Source organism: Clinocottus analis, unplaced genomic scaffold (assembly GCF_023055335.1).
Source record: "Clinocottus analis isolate CAN_PGR_092001 unplaced genomic scaffold, fCliAna1.0.p SCAF_31, whole genome shotgun sequence".
NCBI classification, from domain to species: Eukaryota; Metazoa; Chordata; class Actinopteri; order Perciformes; family Cottidae; genus Clinocottus; species Clinocottus analis.
Window position 1 is genome coordinate 207828 of NW_027176054.1, and position 22673 is coordinate 230500.

At 43.3% G+C, this 22673-nt stretch overlaps 4 protein-coding genes and 1 long non-coding RNA gene across 8 annotated transcripts; 3 read left to right on the forward strand and 2 right to left on the reverse strand.

Annotated features, from left to right (window-relative positions):
• Window positions 1–804: 804 nt before the first annotated feature.
• On the reverse strand, window positions 805–2736 carry LOC137798747 (E3 ubiquitin-protein ligase TRIM39-like). Of its 3 annotated transcripts, XM_068595672.1 has the most exons (3): window positions 2477–2703; window positions 2146–2440; window positions 805–2112 (listed from the first exon to the last, which is right to left on the reverse strand). In XM_068595672.1, the coding sequence occupies exons 1-3, from the start codon at window positions 2701–2703 to the stop codon at window positions 1057–1059; spliced, it is 1578 nt and encodes a 525-aa protein (XP_068451773.1). In that variant the 3' UTR covers window positions 805–1056. The 3 variants fall into 3 exon arrangements, with proteins under 3 accessions (XP_068451773.1, XP_068451772.1, XP_068451774.1); XM_068595671.1 differs by having other exon boundaries at window positions 805–2440; XM_068595673.1 differs by having other exon boundaries at window positions 805–2736.
• Window positions 2737–3547: 811 nt separating this feature from the next.
• Window positions 3548–5606, reverse strand: LOC137798741 (E3 ubiquitin-protein ligase TRIM39-like). Its single transcript, XM_068595666.1, has one exon. It carries the CDS (start codon window positions 5571–5573, stop codon window positions 3909–3911), a length of 1665 nt encoding a protein of 554 aa, XP_068451767.1. The 5' UTR covers window positions 5574–5606; the 3' UTR covers window positions 3548–3908.
• Window positions 5607–6616: 1010 nt separating this feature from the next.
• On the forward strand, window positions 6617–10095 carry snrpb2 (small nuclear ribonucleoprotein polypeptide B2). The gene is made up of 7 exons (XM_068595669.1): window positions 6617–6670; window positions 7921–7992; window positions 8223–8395; window positions 8497–8631; window positions 9269–9304; window positions 9535–9623; window positions 9792–10095. The coding sequence occupies exons 2-7, from the start codon at window positions 7929–7931 to the stop codon at window positions 9949–9951; spliced, it is 657 nt and encodes a 218-aa protein (XP_068451770.1). The 5' UTR covers window positions 6617–6670; window positions 7921–7928; the 3' UTR covers window positions 9952–10095.
• A 178-nt stretch (window positions 10096–10273) lies between these two features.
• Window positions 10274–11265, forward strand: LOC137798742 (uncharacterized). The gene is made up of 3 exons (XR_011079387.1): window positions 10274–10320; window positions 10850–10904; window positions 11012–11265. It is a non-coding gene; the product is annotated as an uncharacterized lncRNA (long non-coding RNA).
• A 1755-nt stretch (window positions 11266–13020) lies between these two features.
• prokr1a (prokineticin receptor 1a) lies at window positions 13021–21608 on the forward strand. 2 transcript variants are annotated; one of them, XM_068595685.1, is made up of 3 exons: window positions 13021–13092; window positions 16134–16611; window positions 20530–21608. In XM_068595685.1, the coding sequence occupies exons 2-3, from the start codon at window positions 16163–16165 to the stop codon at window positions 21281–21283; spliced, it is 1203 nt and encodes a 400-aa protein (XP_068451786.1). In that variant the 5' UTR covers window positions 13021–13092; window positions 16134–16162; the 3' UTR covers window positions 21284–21608. The 2 variants fall into 2 exon arrangements, with proteins under 2 accessions (XP_068451786.1, XP_068451789.1); XM_068595688.1 differs by lacking the exon at window positions 13021–13092 and adding an exon at window positions 14190–14237.
• The last annotated feature ends 1065 nt before the right edge of the window (window positions 21609–22673 follow it).

Sequence of the window (22673 nt, forward strand, 5' to 3'; positions counted from 1 at the left end):
GAACTGTGATCTGTCAGTCCAGACATTTCTGATGATAAAAAAATAAAGATGAGGCAGTTTGCTTGATGGGGCAGAGATTTAGAATTAAGGAAATAAGATAAAGGATTCAATGGTTGAATAGGTAATTTAAAACAATCTTTATTCCAACACTTTGGCATAATAAGGACATCTTATTAATACAATTCAGTATATTAATATATATATATCATGTAGCATACAGGTAAGTGGCAATTGACTGATGATTTCAAATATATTAAAAAAAATAATTTCCAAATCCAACGTAAGAGCTGTGAACAAAGGCACAAAAACATAATTATGCTCGCTTGCACCTCGTTTGCATGCTACACGCTTTCTTGGGCCAAATCTGCACGAGCAAAGAGGACAAGCAGGAAAAGCAGATATTTTGCACAGATATCCTAATTTACAAATATTTCTGGGTATATTCCATAGCTCAAAAACACAAATACTGACAATGTGTATAATTTATTAACATTATAATTTGTATAATTAATAATATTATTATTTATGGGCGGGGCCAGGCCACGTGGCGTTCTATTAGCCGGCTGCCACTGCTTCTAAACCAATGTTGATTTAGTATTTATGGTAATAATACACAGACAGAAAAGCCATTGAAAGATTTTTATGGAAAACATGAAAAGAGAAATCAAACACAGACAATATAGAAATCCAATGAAAAACATCAAAAATAAAAAAGTATAAATGTTGAAAGAATATATTTTATGCAATCTCTCTTCATCTCTAAATCGCAAAGCTGCCAACTTTTCCAAAAACCTTGCCGTAGACTTTTTTTTTGCCGTAAGATGTTCGTTGTGCGGCGTGTGAGCGTGTGTCACACGGCGAAACCGTGAGAGTTGGTGGCTCTGATAATTTGAGGAAAGACGTCCTCCCTGTTAACATCTGTAGAGGTCAACAGAGTTACACCCACAGTCCACAAGAAAGATCATGAAAAAATAAATCAGTCAGTTTAATGTCACCAGCCGCCACTGATTAGTTCCCTCGATTGGAAATCCATCGATAATGGAAGAAGAAATGTGATTAGTTTAATTTGACAGGAGAGATGATCAGAGGTGCAGAATTTTTACCATCACGGTTCTTACAGGGACAGAAGTACGGGAAGAGTTTCTTCCTGAAGGAGCAGCCAGTAAAGGAGTAGATAAGAGCTGCAGCTTCTACGTCATAGAAGGAGACCAGACCCTCCTCATAGTCCACAAACACCCCCACCTTCTGAGGCCCAGACTGCAGGGAGAGAGGAACTGAAGGACCAGTAAGAGCTTTGTACTCATTTCCATTTCTCAACTGTATAGTCCAGTTACCTTTCCAAGGACTCCGTGTGATGTTTTCCTTCCTGTTGATCGACTCTCTGGTCACTCCTAAAGTCCATTCAGTCTTTCTTTTAACTTGAACCTCGAAGTAAAATCTGCCTGAAGAGAAACTCTGCTTTGCTAGGACAAACATAGAACGAGTAAATCTCTCTGGGTTGTCTGGTAGATTCTTCCTCACATCACCATGATGTACTTGTTTCCTGTCATGAGACAGGATGAGAGCAGGATGAGCTGTATCAGGATCAAGAGTCACATCCACTGCAAACTTCTGGACCCTCTTCAGCTCAACTTTAACCAGCTTCTTCATCTTTTTACTGATCTTCTCCTCCAGCTGAGACACAGCTCTCCTCACAGTCCCCTCATGTGATGCTGGAGGAACACTGACCTTTGTCCAGTCCTTGGTGGGTGGTGGGAGGTGGATGTTTAGGGACTGGAAGCTCTGGAGAAGCTGGAGGTGGTCTTCAGAGAGGGAGAGCTTCTCCACCTCAGTGCTCCTCTTCATCAGCTCAGAGATTTCCTGTTCCAGCTCTTTGATGGAGTCTTCAGCCTGTTTCTTTGTTGTTCTCTGCTTCTCTTCTATCGTGTTGATGAGCTCCTTCAGTTTTCTCTCAACAGACTCCTTCAGATCAGTGAAGACCTGAACACCTTCTGCTTTCTCTCTGTCTGCATCTTCCTCACTGAGCTTCACGATGCGTTTGACCTCCTGAATCTTCAGTCGTCTCTTCTGGATCATCTCCTGGATTTCAGCCTCTGTCTTCTTCAGCTCGACCTTCTTTCCTTCATATCCTTCTTCCAGAGGAACAACATTGTGCATCTTGTGGTCTAACACAGTGCAGAGCATGCAGACACACGTCTGGTCGGTCTTACAGAACAGCTCCAGAGGTTTATCGTGCTTCGTACACATCCTGCCTTCCAGGTTCTCCACGGGGTCCATCAGCTGATGTCTCTTCAGGCCTGACATTGTCAGATGAGGCTCCAGGTGAGTCTCACAGTAGGAGGCCAGACACACCAGGCAGGACTTCAGGGCCTTCAGTTTGGTTCCAGTGCAGACATCACAGGGAACTTCTGCTGGTTTGGACTCTTGTTGCTCTGAGCTGCTGCTGCTGGCTTTCTGTTGAGCCGACTGTCTGAACTGAGAAACCATCTCAATGATGAAGGTGTTGACCTTCATATCAGGTCTTGTGGTAAAAACCTCTTTACACAAGGGACACTGGCTCCTGTTACTGGTGTTCCAGTGTTCAGTTATGCAGTTTTTGCAGAAGTTGTGTCCACATGGTGTGGTGACTGGATCAATGAACACATCCAGACAGATGGAGCACAGAAACTGATCTTCAGTCAGCAGATTGCTGACAGCAGCCATATCTACACACTGAAGACAAAAGTTTAAAAAGAAGAAAATCAATAAAAATGCATGGAATACATAATTATTTATTAGAATTTTAGTTTAATTTGACTTTCCTCTTTGAAAATCTTCACGGAAGGCCATCTGACCATGTGTCATGAGGAAATGAAAAGAGATTAACTTTCTGTTTGATTCGAGCTGTGAGTTTTGTGTTGAGTTATTAAAACACAGTAAATACCATCAGCTGTCACTCACCAGTATTTGGGGCAGCTGTTGAGAAAATCCCGACAAGCAAAGTGTAATATTTCTTTCCACAGAAACACAGAGATTTGTCTCGACTGTCGCTCTGACAAAACGTTAAGTTTCATTTCAGGATCGTGAAGTTGAAGCCCCGCCCCTTCATTAGAAGCCCCGCCCCTTCAGCAGCTCTGTTTGGGAGGTTGTGTTTCCTCCTCCAGGTTGAGACTGTTTGTGTCACTTTACGGTTCAATGCAGCTCTGCAACGATGTTACTGGCAGTCACAGCTCAGCTCTCTGTAAAGCTCTAACCTCCTCATGTTATATTTACTTCTTATCTATATGTGTCGCTGAATCAGAGGAGGAAGTTGAATAGTGTGAAGTCTGTTGAAGCCTTTAACAAACGCTCCTCTCTGGTGTGAGCTGTGCTGCCATCTACTGGTCACAGGAGGGAAGCGCACCACAACTTTGCGGATTTTATGGACAAGACTGCCGTTATAAAATAAAAACGTCAACAAACAGTTTTTTCTTCTGTACGTGATTTTACTGTAGTGATACTTTACAGCAGAGTAATTTAATTCTTTACACAACGAGTTTTCATTCACTTTACGGCATCTGTTTAAGAACCAATGTTATTTCAGATCACGTAAAAGGCGAATGTCTCTCTCCAGAGTCAGTGTCCCTTCTGGGCTGCCGTAGAAACATGACGGTGCAAGATGGCGGAATATGGAAGACGAGCCGCTCCGGAAGTAGATATAAATAGTTTTTTCTAAGCTAACGAAAACACTAGTCTTAGTTTGAGGTGATTATACACTGATTAAAACATAGTTATGAATATTATATTTCATTGCTGCTAAATATTCCCGCTAAATGTCACACACTGTTCCTTTAACATAATATAATTTGAGGAAAGAAATCCTCCCTGTTAACATCTGTAGAGATCAACAGTTACACCCACAGTCCACAAGAAAGATCATGAAAAAATAATCAGTCAGTTTGATTCACAGGAGAGATGATCAGAGGTGCAGAGTTTGTACCACAATAATTATTACGAGGACTGAATAACGGGAAGAGTTTCTCCTTGAAGGAGCAGCCAGTAAAGGAGTAGATAAGAGCTGCAGCTTCTACGTCATAGAAGGAGACCAGACCCTCCTCATAGTCCACAAACACCCCCACCTTCTGAGGCCCAGACTGCAGGGAGAGAGGAACTGGAGGACGAGCAAGAGCTTCATACTCATTTTCATTCCTCAAACATATAGTCCAGTTACCAAACTGAGGACTCGCTGTGATGAATCCCTTCCTGTTGATCGACTCTCTGGCCACTCCTACAGTCCATTCAGTCTTTTCTTTAACTTGAACCTCAAAGTAAAATTTGCCTGAAGAGAAACTCTGCTTTCCCAGGACTAAAACAGAATGAGAAAATCTTTCTGGGTTGTCTGGGAAATTATTCCACACATCATCATCATCATCATCATCATGACGTACTTGTTTCCCGTCATGAGACAGGATGAGTTCAGGATGAGCTGTATCAGGATCAAGAGTCACATCCACTGCAAACTTCTGGACCCTCTTCATCTGAACTTCAACCAGCTTCTTCATCTTTTCTCTGATCTTCTCCTCCAGCTGAGACACAGCTCTCCTCACAGTCCCCTCATGTGATGCTGGAGGAACACTGACCTTTGTCCAGTCCTTGGTGGGTGGTGGGAGGTGGATGTTTAGGGACTGGAAGCTCTGGAGAAGGTGGAGGTGGTCTTCAGAGAGGGAGAGCTTCTCCACCTCAGTGCTCCTCTTCATCAGCTCAGAGATTTCCTGTTCCAGCTCTTTGATGGAGTCTTCAGCCTGTTTCTTTGTTGTTCTCTGCTTCTCTTCTATCGTGTTGATGAGCTCCTTCAGTTTTCTCTCAACAGACTCCTTCAGATTAGTGAAGACCTGAACACCTTCTGTTATCTCTCTGTCTGCATCTTCCTCACTGAGCTCCACGATGCGTTTGACCTCCTGAATCTTCAGTCGTCTCTTCTGGATCATCTCCTGGATTTCAGCCTCTGTCTTCTCCAGCTCGACCTTCTTTCCTTCATATCCTTCTTTTAGAGGAACAACATCGTGCATCTTGTGGTCTAACACAGTGCAGAGCATGCAGACACACGTCTGGTCGGTCTTACAGAACAGCTCCAGAGGTTTATCGTGCTTCGTACACATCCTGCCTTCCAGGTTCTCCACAGGGTCCATCAGCTGATGTCTCTTCAGGCCTGACATTGTCAGATGAGGCTCCAGGTGAGTCTCACAGTAGGAGGCCAGACACACCAGGCAGGACTTCAGGGCCTTCAGTTTGGTTCCAGTGCAGACGTCACAGGGAACTTCTCCTGGTTTGGACTCTTGTTGCTCTGAGCTGCTGCTGCTGGCTTTCTGTTGAGCCGACTGTCTGAACTGAGAAACCATCTCAGAGATGAAGGTGTTGACCTTCATATCAGGTCTTGTGGTAAAAACCTCTTTACACAAGGGACACTGGCTCCTGTTACTGGTGTTCCAGTGTTCAGTGATGCAGTTTTTGCAGAAGTTGTGTCCACATGGTGTGGTGACTGGATCAATGAACACATCCAGACAGATGGAGCACAGAAACTGATCTTCAGACGGCAGATTGCTGACAGCAGCCATATCTACACACTGAGGACAAAAGTTTAAAAAGAAGAAAATCAATAAAAATGCATGGAATACATAATTATTTATTAGAATTTTAGTTTAATTTGACTTTCCTCTTTGAAAATCTTCACGGAAGGCCATCTGACCATGTGTCATGAGGAAATGAAAAGAGATTAACTTTCTGTTTGATTCGAGCTGTGAGTTTTGTGTTAAGTTATTAAAACACAGTAAATACCATCAGCTGTCACTCACCAGTATTTGGGGCAGCTGTTGAGAAAATCCTGACAAGCAAAGTGTAATATTTCTTTCCACAGAAACACAGAGATTTGTCTCGACTGTCGCTCTGACAAAACGTTAAGTTTCATTTCAGGATCGTGAAGTTGAAGCCCCGCCCCTTCCGCACAAGCCCCGCCCCTTCGTCAGAAGCCCCGCCCCTTCAGCAGCTCTGTTTGGGAGGTTGTGTTTCCTCCTCCAGGTTGAGACTGTTTGTGTCACTTTACGGTTCAATGCAGCTCTGCAACGATGTTACTGGCAGTCACACCTCAGCTCTCTGTAAAGCTCTAACCTCCTCATGTTATACTTCTTATCTACATGTGTCGCTGAATCAGAGGAGGAAGTTGAATAGTGTGAAGTCTGTTGAAGCCTTTAACAAACGCTCCTCTCTGGTGTGAGCTGTGCTGCCATCTACTGGTCACAGGAGGGAAGCGCACCACAACTTTGCGGATTTTATGGACAAGACTGCTGTTATAAAATAAAAAACTTCAACAGTTTCTTCTTCTGCAAGGGATTTTACTGCAGTGATACTTTACAGTAGAGTCATTTCAATCATTACACAACGAGTTTTCACCAATAAAAAAAGAATGAAAAAAGCACAACTCTATGTTCAATTATTCTATGGACAAAACTAATCTTAACAATGTCTCTCTCCAACCTCAAAGCATGAAAGACCTTGCAAGGAATGCGATTACTATCCTCTCTTAGTAGCGGGGTGCAATTCCCCCTTCTGGTCTGCGGGGGGCGATGGCGGGTCAACGCGCCTTAAAGCTGCAGCAAGTGCTTCCGGCGAAATTTGAGTGTTTCCGGCTTTACAAACGAAGTGTGGAGGGAGACCGGTGAGTTTAATGTTTATTACAGTTTTGTCTTTATGGAATCCCTTTATAGTTTTACTGAATCCATAGGATAGTATATACGTGTTTATGATTCTATTTATATAAATTATTATTGTGTTTCACCTCTCAAAAACACAAAAGCGTAGTTTTCCAGATCAGCTCGGCTTCATTGTGAATGAACGTAGCTTACGTTGAGCTAACGTATGCTAACGTTAACCTAAACTGAGCGTTTAGCCGAATTAAAACGTAGAAAAAACACGTCAGATGGGAAGTGAAAGCTTTTTTGTGGGATATTTGCTGCCAGAATCTGTTTGTGCCATAACTTCAGGTTTTGTCAGTCTCTCTGGACATGTTTAATATGTCATTAATCTTGTTAGTATAGATAGATGAGCTAGCTACATAAATGGATAACGTTAAATACTTTAGTTTAGTGTACGTTTTAGTTCGATATTTCATTAATTTTACAAGGGGAAATTGTTTTGTTACAGCAGCATTTAGACACACAAGTAAAGCAATATTGAATATAAAAATGAAAAATATATACAAAACAATATAATAGAATACTGTGCAAAGCTGTAAACAAACACACAAACAGTGTTGTGGTTGTGTGAGGTGATTTATTGTAAAGTCGTATAGCAATGGGCAGGAATGAATGGTTACAGTCAGACGTATAAGAGGACTACTCTATATTTTAATTTTTGCATTTTTGTGTGCCTTTTTAGGTTTTTGGGAAAAAAAACTCCTTTATAAATATACGTTTTGTGTGACTGGTTTGTTTTGCACACGGAGAACAAAACGCTGTTTAACGGTTTAATTGAAAGAGCAACAGCTGAGTACGCAAATATATCACACCGCCGTTGGTAAAATAGGCTGGAAGCTTGACGCCAAACTGTGCAGATTAAAATGTTCACTGCTTCCTGTTTCAGTGTCACGTGCAGAACACTGCAGCCAATAACTATCTTGAATCAACAGGCGTGTTGCTTCAGTGATGCTCCTCTTTCAACTTTACAATAGAAATAGAAGGTTTGTGTCGCGTTAGCACCATTATAATAATATCAGATGAGCTTTCTGTGGACCGACACAGTTTAAATATCCTAAATCTAACTCTTTTGTCTCGGTTAAAGTAGCCGTTCTCGAAGAAAAACATAAATATAACGTGATTCCAAACTTGAATTTCAACTGCAGTGAAGCTCAAAAATGTGTTTTCTGCAAATGAAACGTTAACGTTCTGTCTGTCTCCTTGTTTTCGTCAGACGCCAACATGGATATCCGGCCGAACCACACCATTTACATCAACAATATCAATGATAAAGTCAAGAAAGAAGGTACGCGTCTGATTCTTCGCGCTCTATGGCTTCGAGTTTTACTTTAAAATGAGTCGTTTAAATGATAGCAAACAATGTTTTATTTCTTTGTGTTGAAGATGAAGCTAAATGTCAGACGTACTCTTGTTTCCAGGCGCCGTTATGTGACGACATTCTGCTTTTTTTGTGTTTTTATATCATATATAATGTCGTACATTTGTGTTGAGCTGCTCCTCCTCTTCGTCTTGCAGAGATGAAGCGCTCGCTCTACGCACTCTTCTCGCAGTTCGGCCAGATCGTCGACATCGTGGCCACGAAGACGGCGAAGATGAGGGGGCAGGCCTTCGTCGTCTTCAAAGAGCTCGCCGCGTCCACCAACGCACTGAGGCAACTTCAGGGCTTCCCCTTCTACAACAAGCCCATGGTAGGAACAGCGACGCCGTCCTCGCTCCTCTTTTGACGGACTGACGGGGCGGTTCTTAAGGGGGAGGAGCTTTAACCGACCCGTGTTCTGTCGTTCCCCAGAGGATACAGTACGCAAAGACGGACTCCGAGGTCATCGCCAAGGTGAAAGGCACGTACGGCGACAAAGACAAGAAGAAGGACAAGAAGAAGAAGGCTCTGGAGTCGGCGCCCAGCCTGCTAAAGAAACCGGCGCCGGTGAGTGGCGTTTGTGTTTCAAACACCGGAGGCCGTCAGTCTCGGTCTCTTCATGCTTATTTCCTTTTTTAATAGACATGAACACACATTTTAAATGATCACTAAGCCCTATTTATTCATCACATTCTGTACAAGTTTTATTTTTACCTTTACAAATATCTCACACATCAGGGTCACAATACTTTTAATTTCAGATATCCTTAAATTAAACACTGTAATGCCTCGTTATCAGATTCTTAAAACTCATAACAACGAGTCTGTGCTTTAAGAGATCCAGTTTTAGTTCATAGTCTTTCAACAATCCTCTACACGCCTCTTTTCCACGGAGGCAAACTTTGGTTTCTCCTTTCAACCTTTTAAAGAAAGGCAGAGCAGATCAATTCCTTCTGCTCTGACCTTTCACAATAAAAGCCCTAGACATTCAAGATTGAAGATGTTTTTACTGTCGTGCACAGATAACAGTTATTCTACACAATGAAAAGCTTATTTTGCTCGGTCCTCCTAACACAGAATTATAACAAACTTAAAAGGGTAAATAAATAATAAATGTGCTCCAACATTTCTTACATTAACGTTGAAAGTTTTTTTTTGGTCCGCACGTTGTTCATTGTTGTCGTTGTTTGTGTTTCTTGTGCAGGGATCAGCAGCTCCTGTGAACTCCAACGCCGTTCAGGTACAACTGACCACGAGGCTTCAATATCAAATGTTTTGATGCCTCTTAAAGGGCCGGTAACGCTGGATGCAACCTGAAATCTCACCACTAGAGGGCACCAGATCCTTCACAGGCCTTTCGCTTGTCAGAACTTCCAATACTTAGCGGAAGATTTGTAGGATTCTGCTGTTTGTGATCTAAAGTAAAGACGGTGATGATGATGATGATCTTGACCTCTGCTGTCTCCTCAGGTGGCGGACAATCCTCCAAACTACATCCTGTTCCTCAATAACCTTCCCGAAGAGACCAATGAGATGATGCTCTCCATGTTGTTCAACCAGTGAGTCCTCACTCCGGACTTTTGTCTTTTTTTATATATATATATATATATATATATATATATATATATATATATATATATATATATATATATATATATATATATATATATATATATATATATATAATTTTCATATAAACCTGAGCTGATCGCGCTTCTTCTTTGCAGGTTTCCGGGTTTCAAAGAGGTGCGGCTCGTCCCGGGGAAACACGACATCTCCTTCGTGGAGTTTGAGAGCGACACGCAGGCGGGCGTGGCTAAAGACGCGCTGCAGGGCTTCAGGATCACGGCGACCTGCGCCATGAAGATCACGTACGCCAAGAAGTAGCACGGAGCCTCTGAGCGGGAGTCTGTGCTACCAGATGCTTTGGGATGTTTGTAAATGCTACAGAGCTTTTTTTTTCTTCTTCTTCTTTGTGTTCATGAGCTCGAGGCGAATAATCGCCGGCTCGCGTCTTGTTTTGTAAAATAAAATTCTTTTACATTATTGTCGCCGTGTGAGTTCTTCCTCCTGGATCTTTAGGAACTAAAAGAGGATCAGATCTAGTTTCCTCCATTTTTATTTTTTTTATTTTTTTTAAAGATAAATTCCGCACGTCAGGAAAGTTTTAATTTTGTTTCGTTAGAAAAATGCGTCATTAGAAAGACGACACACCCAAAAGTCTCCCGTGTTACGGCTCATCCTGTCGCCTCCCAGGTGAGAAAAGAGTGTGAGATGCAGTCAAAATAATGTGTGTGTGTGTGTGTGGTCATGGGGATGAAGGAATAGCCGTGAGGCTCACTAATGTGTTTTTAATGGAGTTCAATGGATCAGAGGAAGAAGAGATGTCAGGCTTTAACACACACACACTCTACTCGTTAGATGCATTCACCGTTTAAAAGTAAACTCCAGACTTTATTTGACATGTTTGTCCTAATTAAGCTCATAAAGGGAAATGTGAGTCACACAATTCAGGCATTTTAGATCGATATTCTGGAGTATCTGTGTTTTAATGTACAGCTTTTATTTTTTAATTTATTTTTTACAAACTTCACCAATATTGTGTCAGCTCTTATGGAACTTAACGGTAAAACTGGTATATACATGAACATAAAATATATGCACATCTCTGTATACTTTTATACACAGATATAATAATATAAATATATACACATACCATATATACGTCCATCCATATGTGCACAATCATATGTGGCCTTAAGATGTTTTTGTTTATTTTTGAAAGATTCAAGAAGCTGAAAATAGAATTTGAACTGAAAGGTCGAGTCGACGTTTTGAAGGTAAGCGAACGACAGAAAGGAATCAAACGAATGAAGTGATGGAATATTAACGCGTAAGTAAAGAAATGTCTCCAGCTGAACAACTCTGTGTGTTTCATCATCTCCAGATATGTCTGTCCGTGACTCACCGGCTGCTCTGGGCGGTCCGGAGGCCGGGGACTCGGTTCTGCTCAACGTGTCCGAGGCGGCGCCGCACCGACAACCTGTGGAGGCCGGGGACGCAGAGGAGTACCTGACCGCCGAGGACTTCTCCTCCTCCGACGAAGAGGAAGCTTACACGACCGCTGAAGACGAGTAGCGGACGGTCATCTCCCCCTGAGGACGAATAAATAATATTAAAGCGTAATTTACTAAATCAAAACATTTGGAGGAGGAAGTTCATTTGGAAAACAATTTAGAAATTAAATCCGAACTCTAGACACAAGAACTGAGAGGAGTTCAAAGGTCATTTAATTTATTGTTTTTGGCGGAAGAAAAATAGAAAAAAAAGAGAATAAATATGGTATTAATACAAATGTATATCATGTATATATATCAATATATTTCATGCTTAGTGGAGGAAGGGCACAGCAATCCTCCAGTGACGGTTTGAAGAAGATAAAGTGGAGGATAATGAAGTTTGACCCAAACGTCTGCCTATGTGGCGCCATCTTGTGGAACAATGGCGCAGTTACACCCAATATGAAAACATGAGGAAGACTATTAAAGAAAAACTGATGTCATAGATAAATTATAATGAGAGATAACGGGTCTGAGTCACAAAAACAATGTAGATGCAGCTTTAACACGTGAAGCATAGACTTCTATACAACCAGAGGAGTCGCCCCCTGGTGGTCAGGAGAGAGAATGCAGCTTTAACACATGAAGCATAGACTTCTATACAGCCAGAGGAGTCGCCCCCTGGTGGTCAGGAGAGAGAATGCAGCTTTAACACATGAAGCATAGACTTCTATACAACCAGAGGAGTCGCCCCCTGGTGGTCAGGAGAGAGAATGCAGCTTTAACACGTGAAGCATAGACTTCTATACAACCAGAGGAGTCGCCCCCTGGTGGTCAGGAGAGAGAATGCAGCTTTAACACGTGAAGCATAGACTTCTATACAACCAGAGGAGTCGCCCCCTGGTGGTCAGGAGAGAGAATGCAGCTTTAACACATGAAGCATATACTTCTATACAACCATAGGAGTCGCCCCCTGGTGGTCAGGAGAGAGAATGCAGCTTTAACACATGAAGTGTAGACTTCTATACAACCAGAGGAGTCGCCCCCTAGTGGTCAGGAGAGAGAATGCAGCTTTAACACATGAAGCATATACTTCTATACAACCAGAGGAGTCACCCCTGGTGGTCAGGAGAGAGAATGCAGCTTTAACACATGAAGCATAGACTTCTATACGACCAGAGGAGTCGCCCCCTGGTGGTCAGGAAAGAGAATGCAGCTTTAACACATGAAGCGTAGACTTCTATACAACCAGAGGAGTCGCCCCCTAGTGGTCAGGAGAGAGAATGCAGCTTTAACACATGAAGCATAGACTTCTATACAACCAGAGGAGTCGCCCCCTGGTGGTCAGGAGAGAGAATGCAGCTTTAACACATGAAGCATAGACTTCTATACAACCAGAGGAGTCGCCCCCTGGTGGTCAGGAGAGAGAATGCAGCTTTAACACATGAAGCATAGACTTCTATACAACCAGAGGAGTCGCCCCCTGGTGGTCAGGAGAGAGAATGCAGCTTTAACACATGAAGCATAGACTTCTATACAACCAGAGGAGTCGCCCCCTGGTGGTCAGGAGAGAGAATGCAGCTTTAACACATGAAGCATAGACTTCTATACAACCAGAGGAGTCGCCCCCTGGTGGTCAGGAGAGAGAATGCAGGTTTCAAGACACTTCCACATTGAGACACAGACAAATGTCTTAAACCATCAAAAGTTGCTGAATAATCAACTAATTGATTAATTAACAGACGTTTTTGTTCACAACAAAACAGATTAAAAGGTTTGTTTGCAAAAGAAAACATTTAAACTCCACTTTCTAGGAATCTTGCGTGTGTGTGTGTGTGTGTGTGTGTGTGTGTGTGTGCGCGCGCGCGCCTCGCGTGTGTCTGTGCGCGTTGGGTAGCCAGACGTCGTGAACGCGCCTCGCAGTCCTCCGTCATTCAGTGGAGGAGAGCGCGCGGAGGAGCAGCTTCAGGTCTGTACACTGAACATTATCACCTCCTTCATCTCCTCCTTCCTCTCCTCCTTCCTCACCTCCTTCCTCACCTCCTTCATGTAGATGTCTTCGCCTCCGCGTGCAGGCGACGTGGTTTAGTTTAATTCATAAAGAATCCGGTTCAAAGTCAGCTGGAGAATCTTTAACGGAGTGAAACCTGATGTCAGGTTTTATACATTTTATTCAAATGATATTTTCGCCTGTAGAACTTTCTCTTTGCTCTTAATGTCATGTGATGTTAAAATATCGTTTAATTCTGCAGTTCAACACCTGCGTCCTGCAGAATTATTTGGTTGTGGTTCCCAAAGTCTGGTCCGGGGACCCCAACGGGTCCCAGGAGAGAATTCAAGGGGCCAGAAGTAAAACATTTTAAAATAATTGTATTATCATCATTATTGTTATCATCATGATACTCTGCAAGCTGACACGAGGTCTCATACGGGGAGATACTGTAATTCTGATTCCAGTCATCACAGCTAAATATATATAAATATATAGAAGATATATTTTACATTTATATTTGTAAATTCGACTGTGTGTTTTCTTCCATCAGTTAAACACAGACTCTAAAGTCTCTGTTGGACTTTTATCTTCATAACGAGGAATCTCTCAAATTAGTGAGACATTGTCAAATTTAGTTCCAATTTCCAACTTATTAATATGATTTAATAAACAGATGCGTATAGAAAACATATTATGTGCAATGAATATTTTCATTATCTGTGAATCTGCTGGCTGTTTTCGTGAATAATTGATCAGTTTAGTGTGAATTGTGTAAAAATAAGGAAATAAATGTCATTCCCAATATTTCTGAGAGTCCAATAATGTCCTCTATGTTCTATATTTTGTCAGAATGTTTATCTTTAAAAATATCTGAAACGATTAATTGATGATCAAAAGAGTTAGTGATCCATAAGGAGCTCTAATATATAAATATCACAAACTATACGACCCAAAACATCTATTATTCAGGATGTGCCGCGATAAATATTGAATAAGGTACATGAGAAAGGTCGAATGTGTACCTGTACACACATGGAATATATATTAGGTAACAGATTAGAGTATTTTCTTCATGGAAGACGATTGAAGCCCTGAAAATAAAAAATATATATTAAAAAAAGGTAAGTTGTATTTTAATGTGTTCTAATAATAAAATAAAGCATCTTAATTATGATTAAGTGAAGCCACAATGAGATATAATATACAATGTAAAATATATATATTTACAATAATATAAAAAATAAAAAAATAAGCAAACAGTTAGCAATTAATCGCATTTATTCTTGATTATGGCAAAAGAAGACAACATAATGTCTTTATCTGCACAACGTCAACGGTAGAGACTCTACTTACCTTAAATTAAATGTATTATTATGAGTTATATTCTGAATGATTGGTCAATTCACAAAATGTCCGTTACCGCCAACATGGCCGCTACCTTGGCTCGCTAGCTAGCTAGCTCGCTACGTCAGTGTCACAAATGTAACGTTAGCTAACCTGTTGGTTTTTACCCGGCGACTCTTTTCTTCACTGGTAGAAGTGTTGCTAGGCGCCGATGTACGGCGGAACCGCTGACCAATCAGAGCAGACCTGCCTGATCTTCTCTTAAAGAGACAGGCGCGAAAACGATGTGTTTCAGACGGCGAGAGAAAAATATGTTTCATGAACATTTAAATACACGTTCTTGTAGAAATCTAAAATACAAGTATGAACCTGAAAACGAGCGGGATGTGTTTTCTTTAATAATGTCAATGTCTAAAGATTTAATATATAATAGTCATATTTTATACTTTTAAGTGTGCAGACGGCACAACAGTTTAATAAAACATTAAATTAAATGTATAGAGCTCTTGCGTCGGGGCTCTAAAAGACTTTTGCAGACGTCTGAGGCCAGAAGAAACATTCCTCGACCTGCGGGCAAATATTACAAGTAGGCTACATGAACTCTGTAGCTTAGCAACGGCGTCAGCAGACGCATGAAAATGATGCATGAAAAAAACTCCCGACGCAAAGATCCAACATCTTTAAAGTCGCACCCAGCGGCAAAACAGGTGTCTGTGTGTCAAGCACTAAATCGTGTGTGTGTGTGTGTGTGTGTGTGTGAGAGGCTCGAGACACACGAGTGACCTGCCCAGGAAGTGTACTTTCCCGCAGTGCATGCTGGGACAGAGGCCACCGTGTACAGGATGTGGAAAAAATAGAAGTAATATCCTGTATTTCTCTGTCATTAAATGTTCAGACTCAAAACAACAGTGAATGTTTTCCCTTTACGAGTCTGTTTGTGTATCAAAGCCTGATGATGATGATGATGATGATGAATCTTCTTCCTCAGAGGCTCCATTGTTTTCCCAAAAGCTTTTATAAACACACTGTTACTTCATCCCCATGTAAAAATACGCTGACAGCTGTTTTGAATTGATGTTTATCTATATCTATATCTATAGATATATCTATATATAGCTATATCTATAGATATATAGATATAGATATATATAGTTTTCTCCACGTCTTCGTCCCAGTTGAATTACAATCTTCTAGATGGCTGAATATGACTGAACAGTCAAAAAGTGAACTACAGCTGCAGCTGACGGTAAATATATCGGGTTTGTAAACAATAGTTCACTAAACGTATCTCCTTCATCATCATCTGCTCTTCATCGGATGGAGTTGCACTAAATTTAGTTAAAATCTGTGAACTTTTTGAGGATTTCTCGACCACAATGTTCGCCTTAAACGTTGACTTTGAATCATTCCTATTAGTGGCCGTTTTGGGTCTTTTTATGACATCGCGTGATTTCCTCTGCCAGAAAAGTAGTTATCAATAAAAAGTTTTAAAAAACAGAAGAAGTAGTTCTCGAAAAAATAAAAGGAGTTCTCAATAGAAAAGTTCTACAAACAGAAAAGGAGTTCAATAAAAAGTTTTTTAAAAAAAAGAAAGAAAAAATCCCCAAAAAAGAAGAGGTCTCAATAAAAAAGAAAAATTATTCTCAATTCTCATTCCAAAATCTTCCTCGCAGACACTCCAACCAGCATGTTGATCTGAAAGATGGACGGCCCGACCTTCACCGCCAGCACCAACGGCAGCCGGCCTCCGCCGGACTACTTCCTGCCCGGCGACGGCGGCGTCCTGGACTACGAGATCCCCCCGGACGAGATCCCGGACACCACGCAGGGCCGGGCCTTCTTCGTGGCCACCATCGTCATCGGCGCGGTGCTGGTGGGCATCATGCTGGTGTGCGGCGTGGGCAACTGCCTGTTCATCGCCAGCCTCGCCCGCTACAAGCAGCTGCGCAACCTCACCAACCTGCTGATCGCCAACCTGGCGGTGTCGGACGTGCTGGTGGCGGCGGTGTGCTGCCCCTTCCTGCTGGACTACTACGTGGTGAAGCGGCTGTCGTGGGATCACGGCCTGCTGCTGTGCGCCGCCACCAACTACCTGCGCACCGTCTCCCTCTACGTGTCCACCAACGCCCTGCTGGCCATCGCGGTGGACAGGTGAGTCCACCTGACGTCGGTCATTCATCATTCATCTTACGTATTACTTGAATGATTTGAATGTGACCTGGTGGAGGATTAGATCTCAGGCTGCAGGAACAAGTGATCAGGTAACGTTTGTATATTTTATGCAACAGTTTACTCACCACTCTAGTTTATTCTTTATCAAAACTAACACTGAATACCGTTTTCCTTTTACTGTAAAAGTCGGCTTACAAGCCGCTACTAGCTTCGGTGGGTGTCCCCGCTAGCTTCCCGCTGTTGCCAGCTAGCGCTGCTGCTAGTTTCCTGCTTGTTTCCCGCTAGCTGCCCGCTGTAGCCAGCTAGCGCTGCTGCTAGTTTCCTGCTTGTTTCCCGCTAGCTGCCCGCTGTAGCCAGCTAGCACTGCTGCTAGTTTTCCCGCTAGTTCCACGCTAGTTCCCCGACAACAACCGAAGGTAGCGGGACCAGCCCCGGCTCGACGCCCAACTCGGGCAGCGGGGACTTGGGCAGCAGCAGCAGCAGCAGCCGCGGAGAGCTAGCAGCAGTGCTAGCTTGCTACAGCGGGGACACTCACCGAAGGTCGTAGCAGCTTTTTCCAGTTTGACTCATCGACATTGGCGTCCAAAAAAAGTTACAACTTTGGTTTAAAGGGGAACTTATTTTTCAACCTGGAACCTATTTTCTTAAGGTTTGTTTTTTTTTTGTGTAAAAACGACAACAATTATTTAAATTGGTCCAGTTATTGAAGGAGGAGAAACGAGCTGCAATGCTATCGACATAAGCAACTCCTCAGCGTCAATGTGAGAGGAGCAATGTGAAGAAAATAATGATCAAATAATTGTATTTCACTCCAGGATCCATATAACAAAAAAAAAATAAAAGCCCTTTTAGTGGCCGTACATCGCCGGAGGGGCCGTTACCGAAGATTATCGTCCGCTCCTGTTCTTGGAAGTGGACCAATTTAAAAACATAAATCGGGAAAAATCAAAATGACTACTTGGAGAGCTTTGTCGTCATGGTTACAACCAATGTGACCAGGACTTAAGACATAAAAGCCGTAAATAAGTAAACACACGTTGACGTTTTTTTTTGCGGGACATTTGCCGATACCCCCCCGGCTCAGTCTGCTACAGACCTCCACATTACATTTACTGACAAAAATAGTATCTTTCACTATGTTTATATAACACAAAAAAATAAACTGTTGTTACAGTGCAAAAATTGTAGAGCGCAGAAACCCAAAAGCGCTGCAAAAAATTTAAAATATGACCACAAATCACTGAGATTTAGCACAGGGCTAACAGTATGACCTGTGACCATCGTCGGCACTATAAAATGTGTTCAAGGTTGAGTGAGAAACACATCTATGAAATTCATCAGAAGCGATTCAATTTATAACCTGTTGGATTTAATGTACAACTTAAAAAAATGTAAAAATAAAAATGCTGTACTCCGCAAACCTCTGAAAGTACCCGTGGCACGAAAACATGGCCGACTTTCCGAGACCTCACTTTTTTTTTGTTGGGTCCATAAAAATACTGCGGTATGGTTTTGCAGGGCAACAAAGGTGGAGTTTACAATGAGGGCGGAGCTCTGGCCCCCAGACGGAGGAGCCACAGGCGGCGTTCAGGTCAAACTCGTAAAGCATCAACTCTGACCGCTTCCACTGATTTATTTGAACGTTTCTGGGACTCCGATGTCAGCAGAATAGCAGAATAGAAGAGATGTTAGCGCATAGCGTCTTCAACAACGGCCTCCCCGCAATTATTACAAATCACTGGAGTCCTAAAATAATCAATTTAGTCCAATTTGATGCACGATTTTTGACGTTTTTTATCATGAAAGTGAAGATAAAACCTCATGTATTTATGTTTAAAGGACATTATTGGAGTGCGTTCACGCTTCCGTGTGTCTTTTTCATTTATTTCCCGTGAACCACGGCGGTTCCCGTCCTCCTTCATGTTCGATTATTGTTTCTTTCGTGGCGAACGCGACATCAACACGCTCATCCATCACTGAGATGATTTGCTGTCTGCTCCGACTCCGACAGCCTTCACTGAGGGATTAATTATCCCTCCACCGGGAGAGTCACGCGATGGACTGAGTGTGTGAGTGAGTGTGTGAGTGAGTGAGTGAGTAAGTGTGAGAGTGAGTTAGTGTGTGAGAGGGAGTGAGTAAGTGTGAGTGAGGAGTGAGAGTGTGAGAGTGAGTTAGTGTTTGAGGAGTGAGTGTGTGTGTGTGTGTGTGTGAGAGTTAGCGTGTGATTGAGTTAGTGAGTGTGTGAGTGAGTGAGTGAGTGTGTGAGTTAGTGTGTGTGTTAGGATTTAGTGTGTGAGAGGGAGTGAGTAAGTAGGAGTGAGAGTGTGAGAGTGAGTTAGTGAGTGTTTGAGGAGTGAGTGTGTGTGTGTGCGTGAGAGTTAGCGTGTGATTGAGTTAGTGAGTGTGTGAGTTAGGATTTAGTGTGTGAGAGGGAGTGAGTGTGTGTGTGAGAGTTAGCGTGAGATTGAGTGAGTGTGTGAGTGTGCACCTCGGTGTCTGTCCGCAGATAATCTCACATTCCACTGTAACACAATAATAATATTTTGGGTACATTTCCTGCAGTAGACTTTGTCACGTGGTCAGAGGGGAAAACTTTGACTCATAATTTGTCTTTTTCATTTCCGACCTCGACTTTCTTCCAGTGGCGGAAGAAGTATTCAGACGCTTTAAGTAAAGGCGAGTCTGAGTTTATACTCTTGGTTTGTTTTCTATTTCTTATGTTTTATCTTCATGATGCACGAATTAAAGCGGACCAAATAAAACAATTTAATATTAAAATCTGCCACTTCAATGCAAAGAACCACAGATCTCCGGCACGCACAAATCCTTTGAGACTTGATGAAGTATTCACTATTCCTCTGGACTTTATTCACCGTATTCTGCCTGTTTTCCTCGGCCCAGATGTCAAACAAATGATTTAACATACACATATATACATATATTAAATGCATATTAAATCATATTATATATGATGTTCCTGGATAAATATCACTGCTGCATTAACGTGTGTGTTGCATTTTCCTGCTGTAGATGTTTTCACCTCCTTTATATCTTGTTATCTAGTTTACAGCAGTGATACAGACGATCATGTCTTTCTTTCTTTCTTGGCGTTTTCTCCTACCCCCCATCCTTTCCTCCCATCCTCTTTCATGTGGTCGTTCTCTCTCTCTCTTCTTCCCTCTCTCTGAGTGTGTGTGTGTGTGTGTGTTCCTCTTATCGCCTCCTTAATGTTCTCCTCCTGCATGTCCATGACCACCCGCTGAGGTCAGATCACATTATCAACATGTCAGGTGGGAAAACCGCCGAGGGCCGTGTTCTGGTGGGTTTGCGATAACAGAAAAAACCCTCTTCCTCCTCCTCTTCCTCCTCGCTGTGGTGCTGTTCGAAGCAAACATACACGAAAAAAGGAGCGTTTTCAAAGGCTCATCATTAGCTGCGTTGCTCTAATTTAAGCTGTTCGCGTGGCTCCAGCTCTTTGAGACGATGCTCCTTAATCAGGAACTAGTTCCTCCCGTGTGTGAACGCAGCATAAATCATCTCTTTAAAAGGATTTCCACGTATCAGCATGTCGGTTACAACATCAGCACGTCGCGTAGTTTGGCTGAACTACAGAGCTTCAACCGTCAAGAGAAGAAAAAAAAAAACAGGAAACGAATGAATGAATGAATGAATGAATGATCGCTCGGCTTCAAAACAGATCTCAGGACTCGGAGGCCGACGTGTGATTTACATTCCGCCGCAGTAAAAAGCCGCTTCTGGGCCTCTGAACCAATCCATCACCGGCTGACGCTCGCACTCGGCATGATCCATTCATCACGGCTGACGTCCTCGCCTGTGTGGATCTGTGAAATCCGTGGAGTTTTTCCCTCCGCTCAACATCTGTCCTCCCGCCCGCAGGTACATGGCCATCCTCTACCCTCTGAGGCCCCGCATGAAGACCCAGACGGCGTACGGCGTGATCCTGACGGTGTGGATCGTGCCCATCTTCGTCTCCATCCCCTCTGCCTACATGGCCTCGGAGATGACGTACCCGCACGTGGAAGGCGGCGGCGGCGCCCACAAGACCTTCTGCGCCCAGATCTGGCCCGTGGACCAGCAGGCGTACTACCGCTCCTACTTCCTCCTGGTCTTCGCCCTGGAGTTCGTGGGCCCGGTGACCGTCATGGCCGTCTGCTACGTGCGGATCTCCCGGGAGCTGTGGTTCAAGGACGTCCCGGGCTTCAAGACGGACCAGATCCGGAAGAGGCTGCGGCGGCGGCGGAGGACGGTGGTGGTGCTGGTCCTGGTGCTGGTGGCCTACGTCCTGTGCTGGGCGCCGTACTACGGCTTCGCCCTGCTGCGGGACTTCTACCCGACGCTCATCTCCAGGGACAAGCACTCCCTGGTGGTCTTCTACGTCATCGAGTGCATCGCCATGAGCAACGGGGTCATCAACACCCTCTGCTTCATGAGCGTCCGGCGCAACAACAAGCGCCTGAAGAAGGCGGGAAAGTTCCAGCTGAAGCTGGCGACGTTCGTGGCCGCCAAGTCGCTGGACTACGGGGACGCGCGGACCTGCTCGCTCCGGGTGACGGAGGACGCGGAGGGCGCCCGGCTGAATGCTGCCGACGGAGGCGGACAAAGAGCGGGAAATACTGATCGCTTATTATAACCCGACCGGAGAGGGCGGAGCCTCCAGCAGGAGCGCTGCAGGAACGAGTCCTGAAACCCAAAGTCAGACGCCTGAAATAAAGTCTAGGGTTAGAACAAGCTTTTAATGTTCTTTTTGTGACGTAAAATACGTTAAAAACACACACACAAAAAAGAAAAAAAAGGCTAGAACTGGCAAGACACAAGACAACTACACAACTACACAAGACTACAAGAGACTACACACATCTACACGAGACTACAAGAGACTACAAGAGACTACACGAGACTACAAGAGACTACACAAGTCTACACACATCTACACAAGACTACACAGACTACAAGAGACTACACGAGACTACACGAGACTACAAGAGACTACACAAGTCTACACACATCTACGCAAGACTACACAGACTACAAGAGACTACAAAAGACCACACAAGACTACATGAGACTATACGAGACTACACGAGTCTACACAAGACTACAAGGGACTACAAGGGACTTTACGAGATTACACAGGACTACATGAGTCTACGCAAGACTACACGAAACTACAAGAAACTATAAGAGACTACACAAGTCTACACAAGACTACACGAAACTACAAGAGACTATAAGAGACTACACAAGACTACACGAGACTACACAAAACTACAAGAGACTACAAGAGACGACACAAGATGACATAAAACTCCAAATCGTCACCGCGCAGAGCGCTGGCCCTCCTTTAGCTTTGTTTGAGCGACAAGAAGTCACGTGTTGTTTCCTTTGTACGTTTAATGCTTTTTACTTCTGGTGATTGCCTTCATGCTTCAAAAATCATAAAAGTGGTGCTCAATTGTGAAGTTTTTCTTTTTCTCGCTTATTTACTGAAATATTTAAAATCCAATGGAAACATTCCTTTGGCTTTTTTGCGATGCTAACTTCCTGGCTGGCCAACAAAAACACTCGTCATCCCCGCAGCACTCCGTTTGGCGTAGTGGCCGTCGCTCATACATACAAGACTACAAGGCGGCCATGTTTGTAGTTCTGTTTCTGAGAGCCTTGGTACAGTTTTAATAGTGGATTTGAAACGTTGGTTTTGCTTCGGTGAAGACGTTCTCATGCTGGCCCGACAGCGATCGTGAAAGTACCGTGAAAAGATGGAAAAGCGCAGAAAAAGACATGTATTCCCCCATTTTCACCGCCTGGTTTGAGCTGAGAAGCTGAGGGGTCAAACATCCGCTTGATTTTGTTCATGTGCAGCAGCGCAAAGTTCAAAAACACGCCGACTGAAGTGGAGTATCAAGCAGAGAGTGCAGTGATTAATGAGGAACCCTGACAGCCAATCACATCGCTCTGAAGCAGCCCGGCCAATCACAGGGCGGCGCGACGAAGGTGACTCAGAAGAAGCAGCTTCTTCAGGA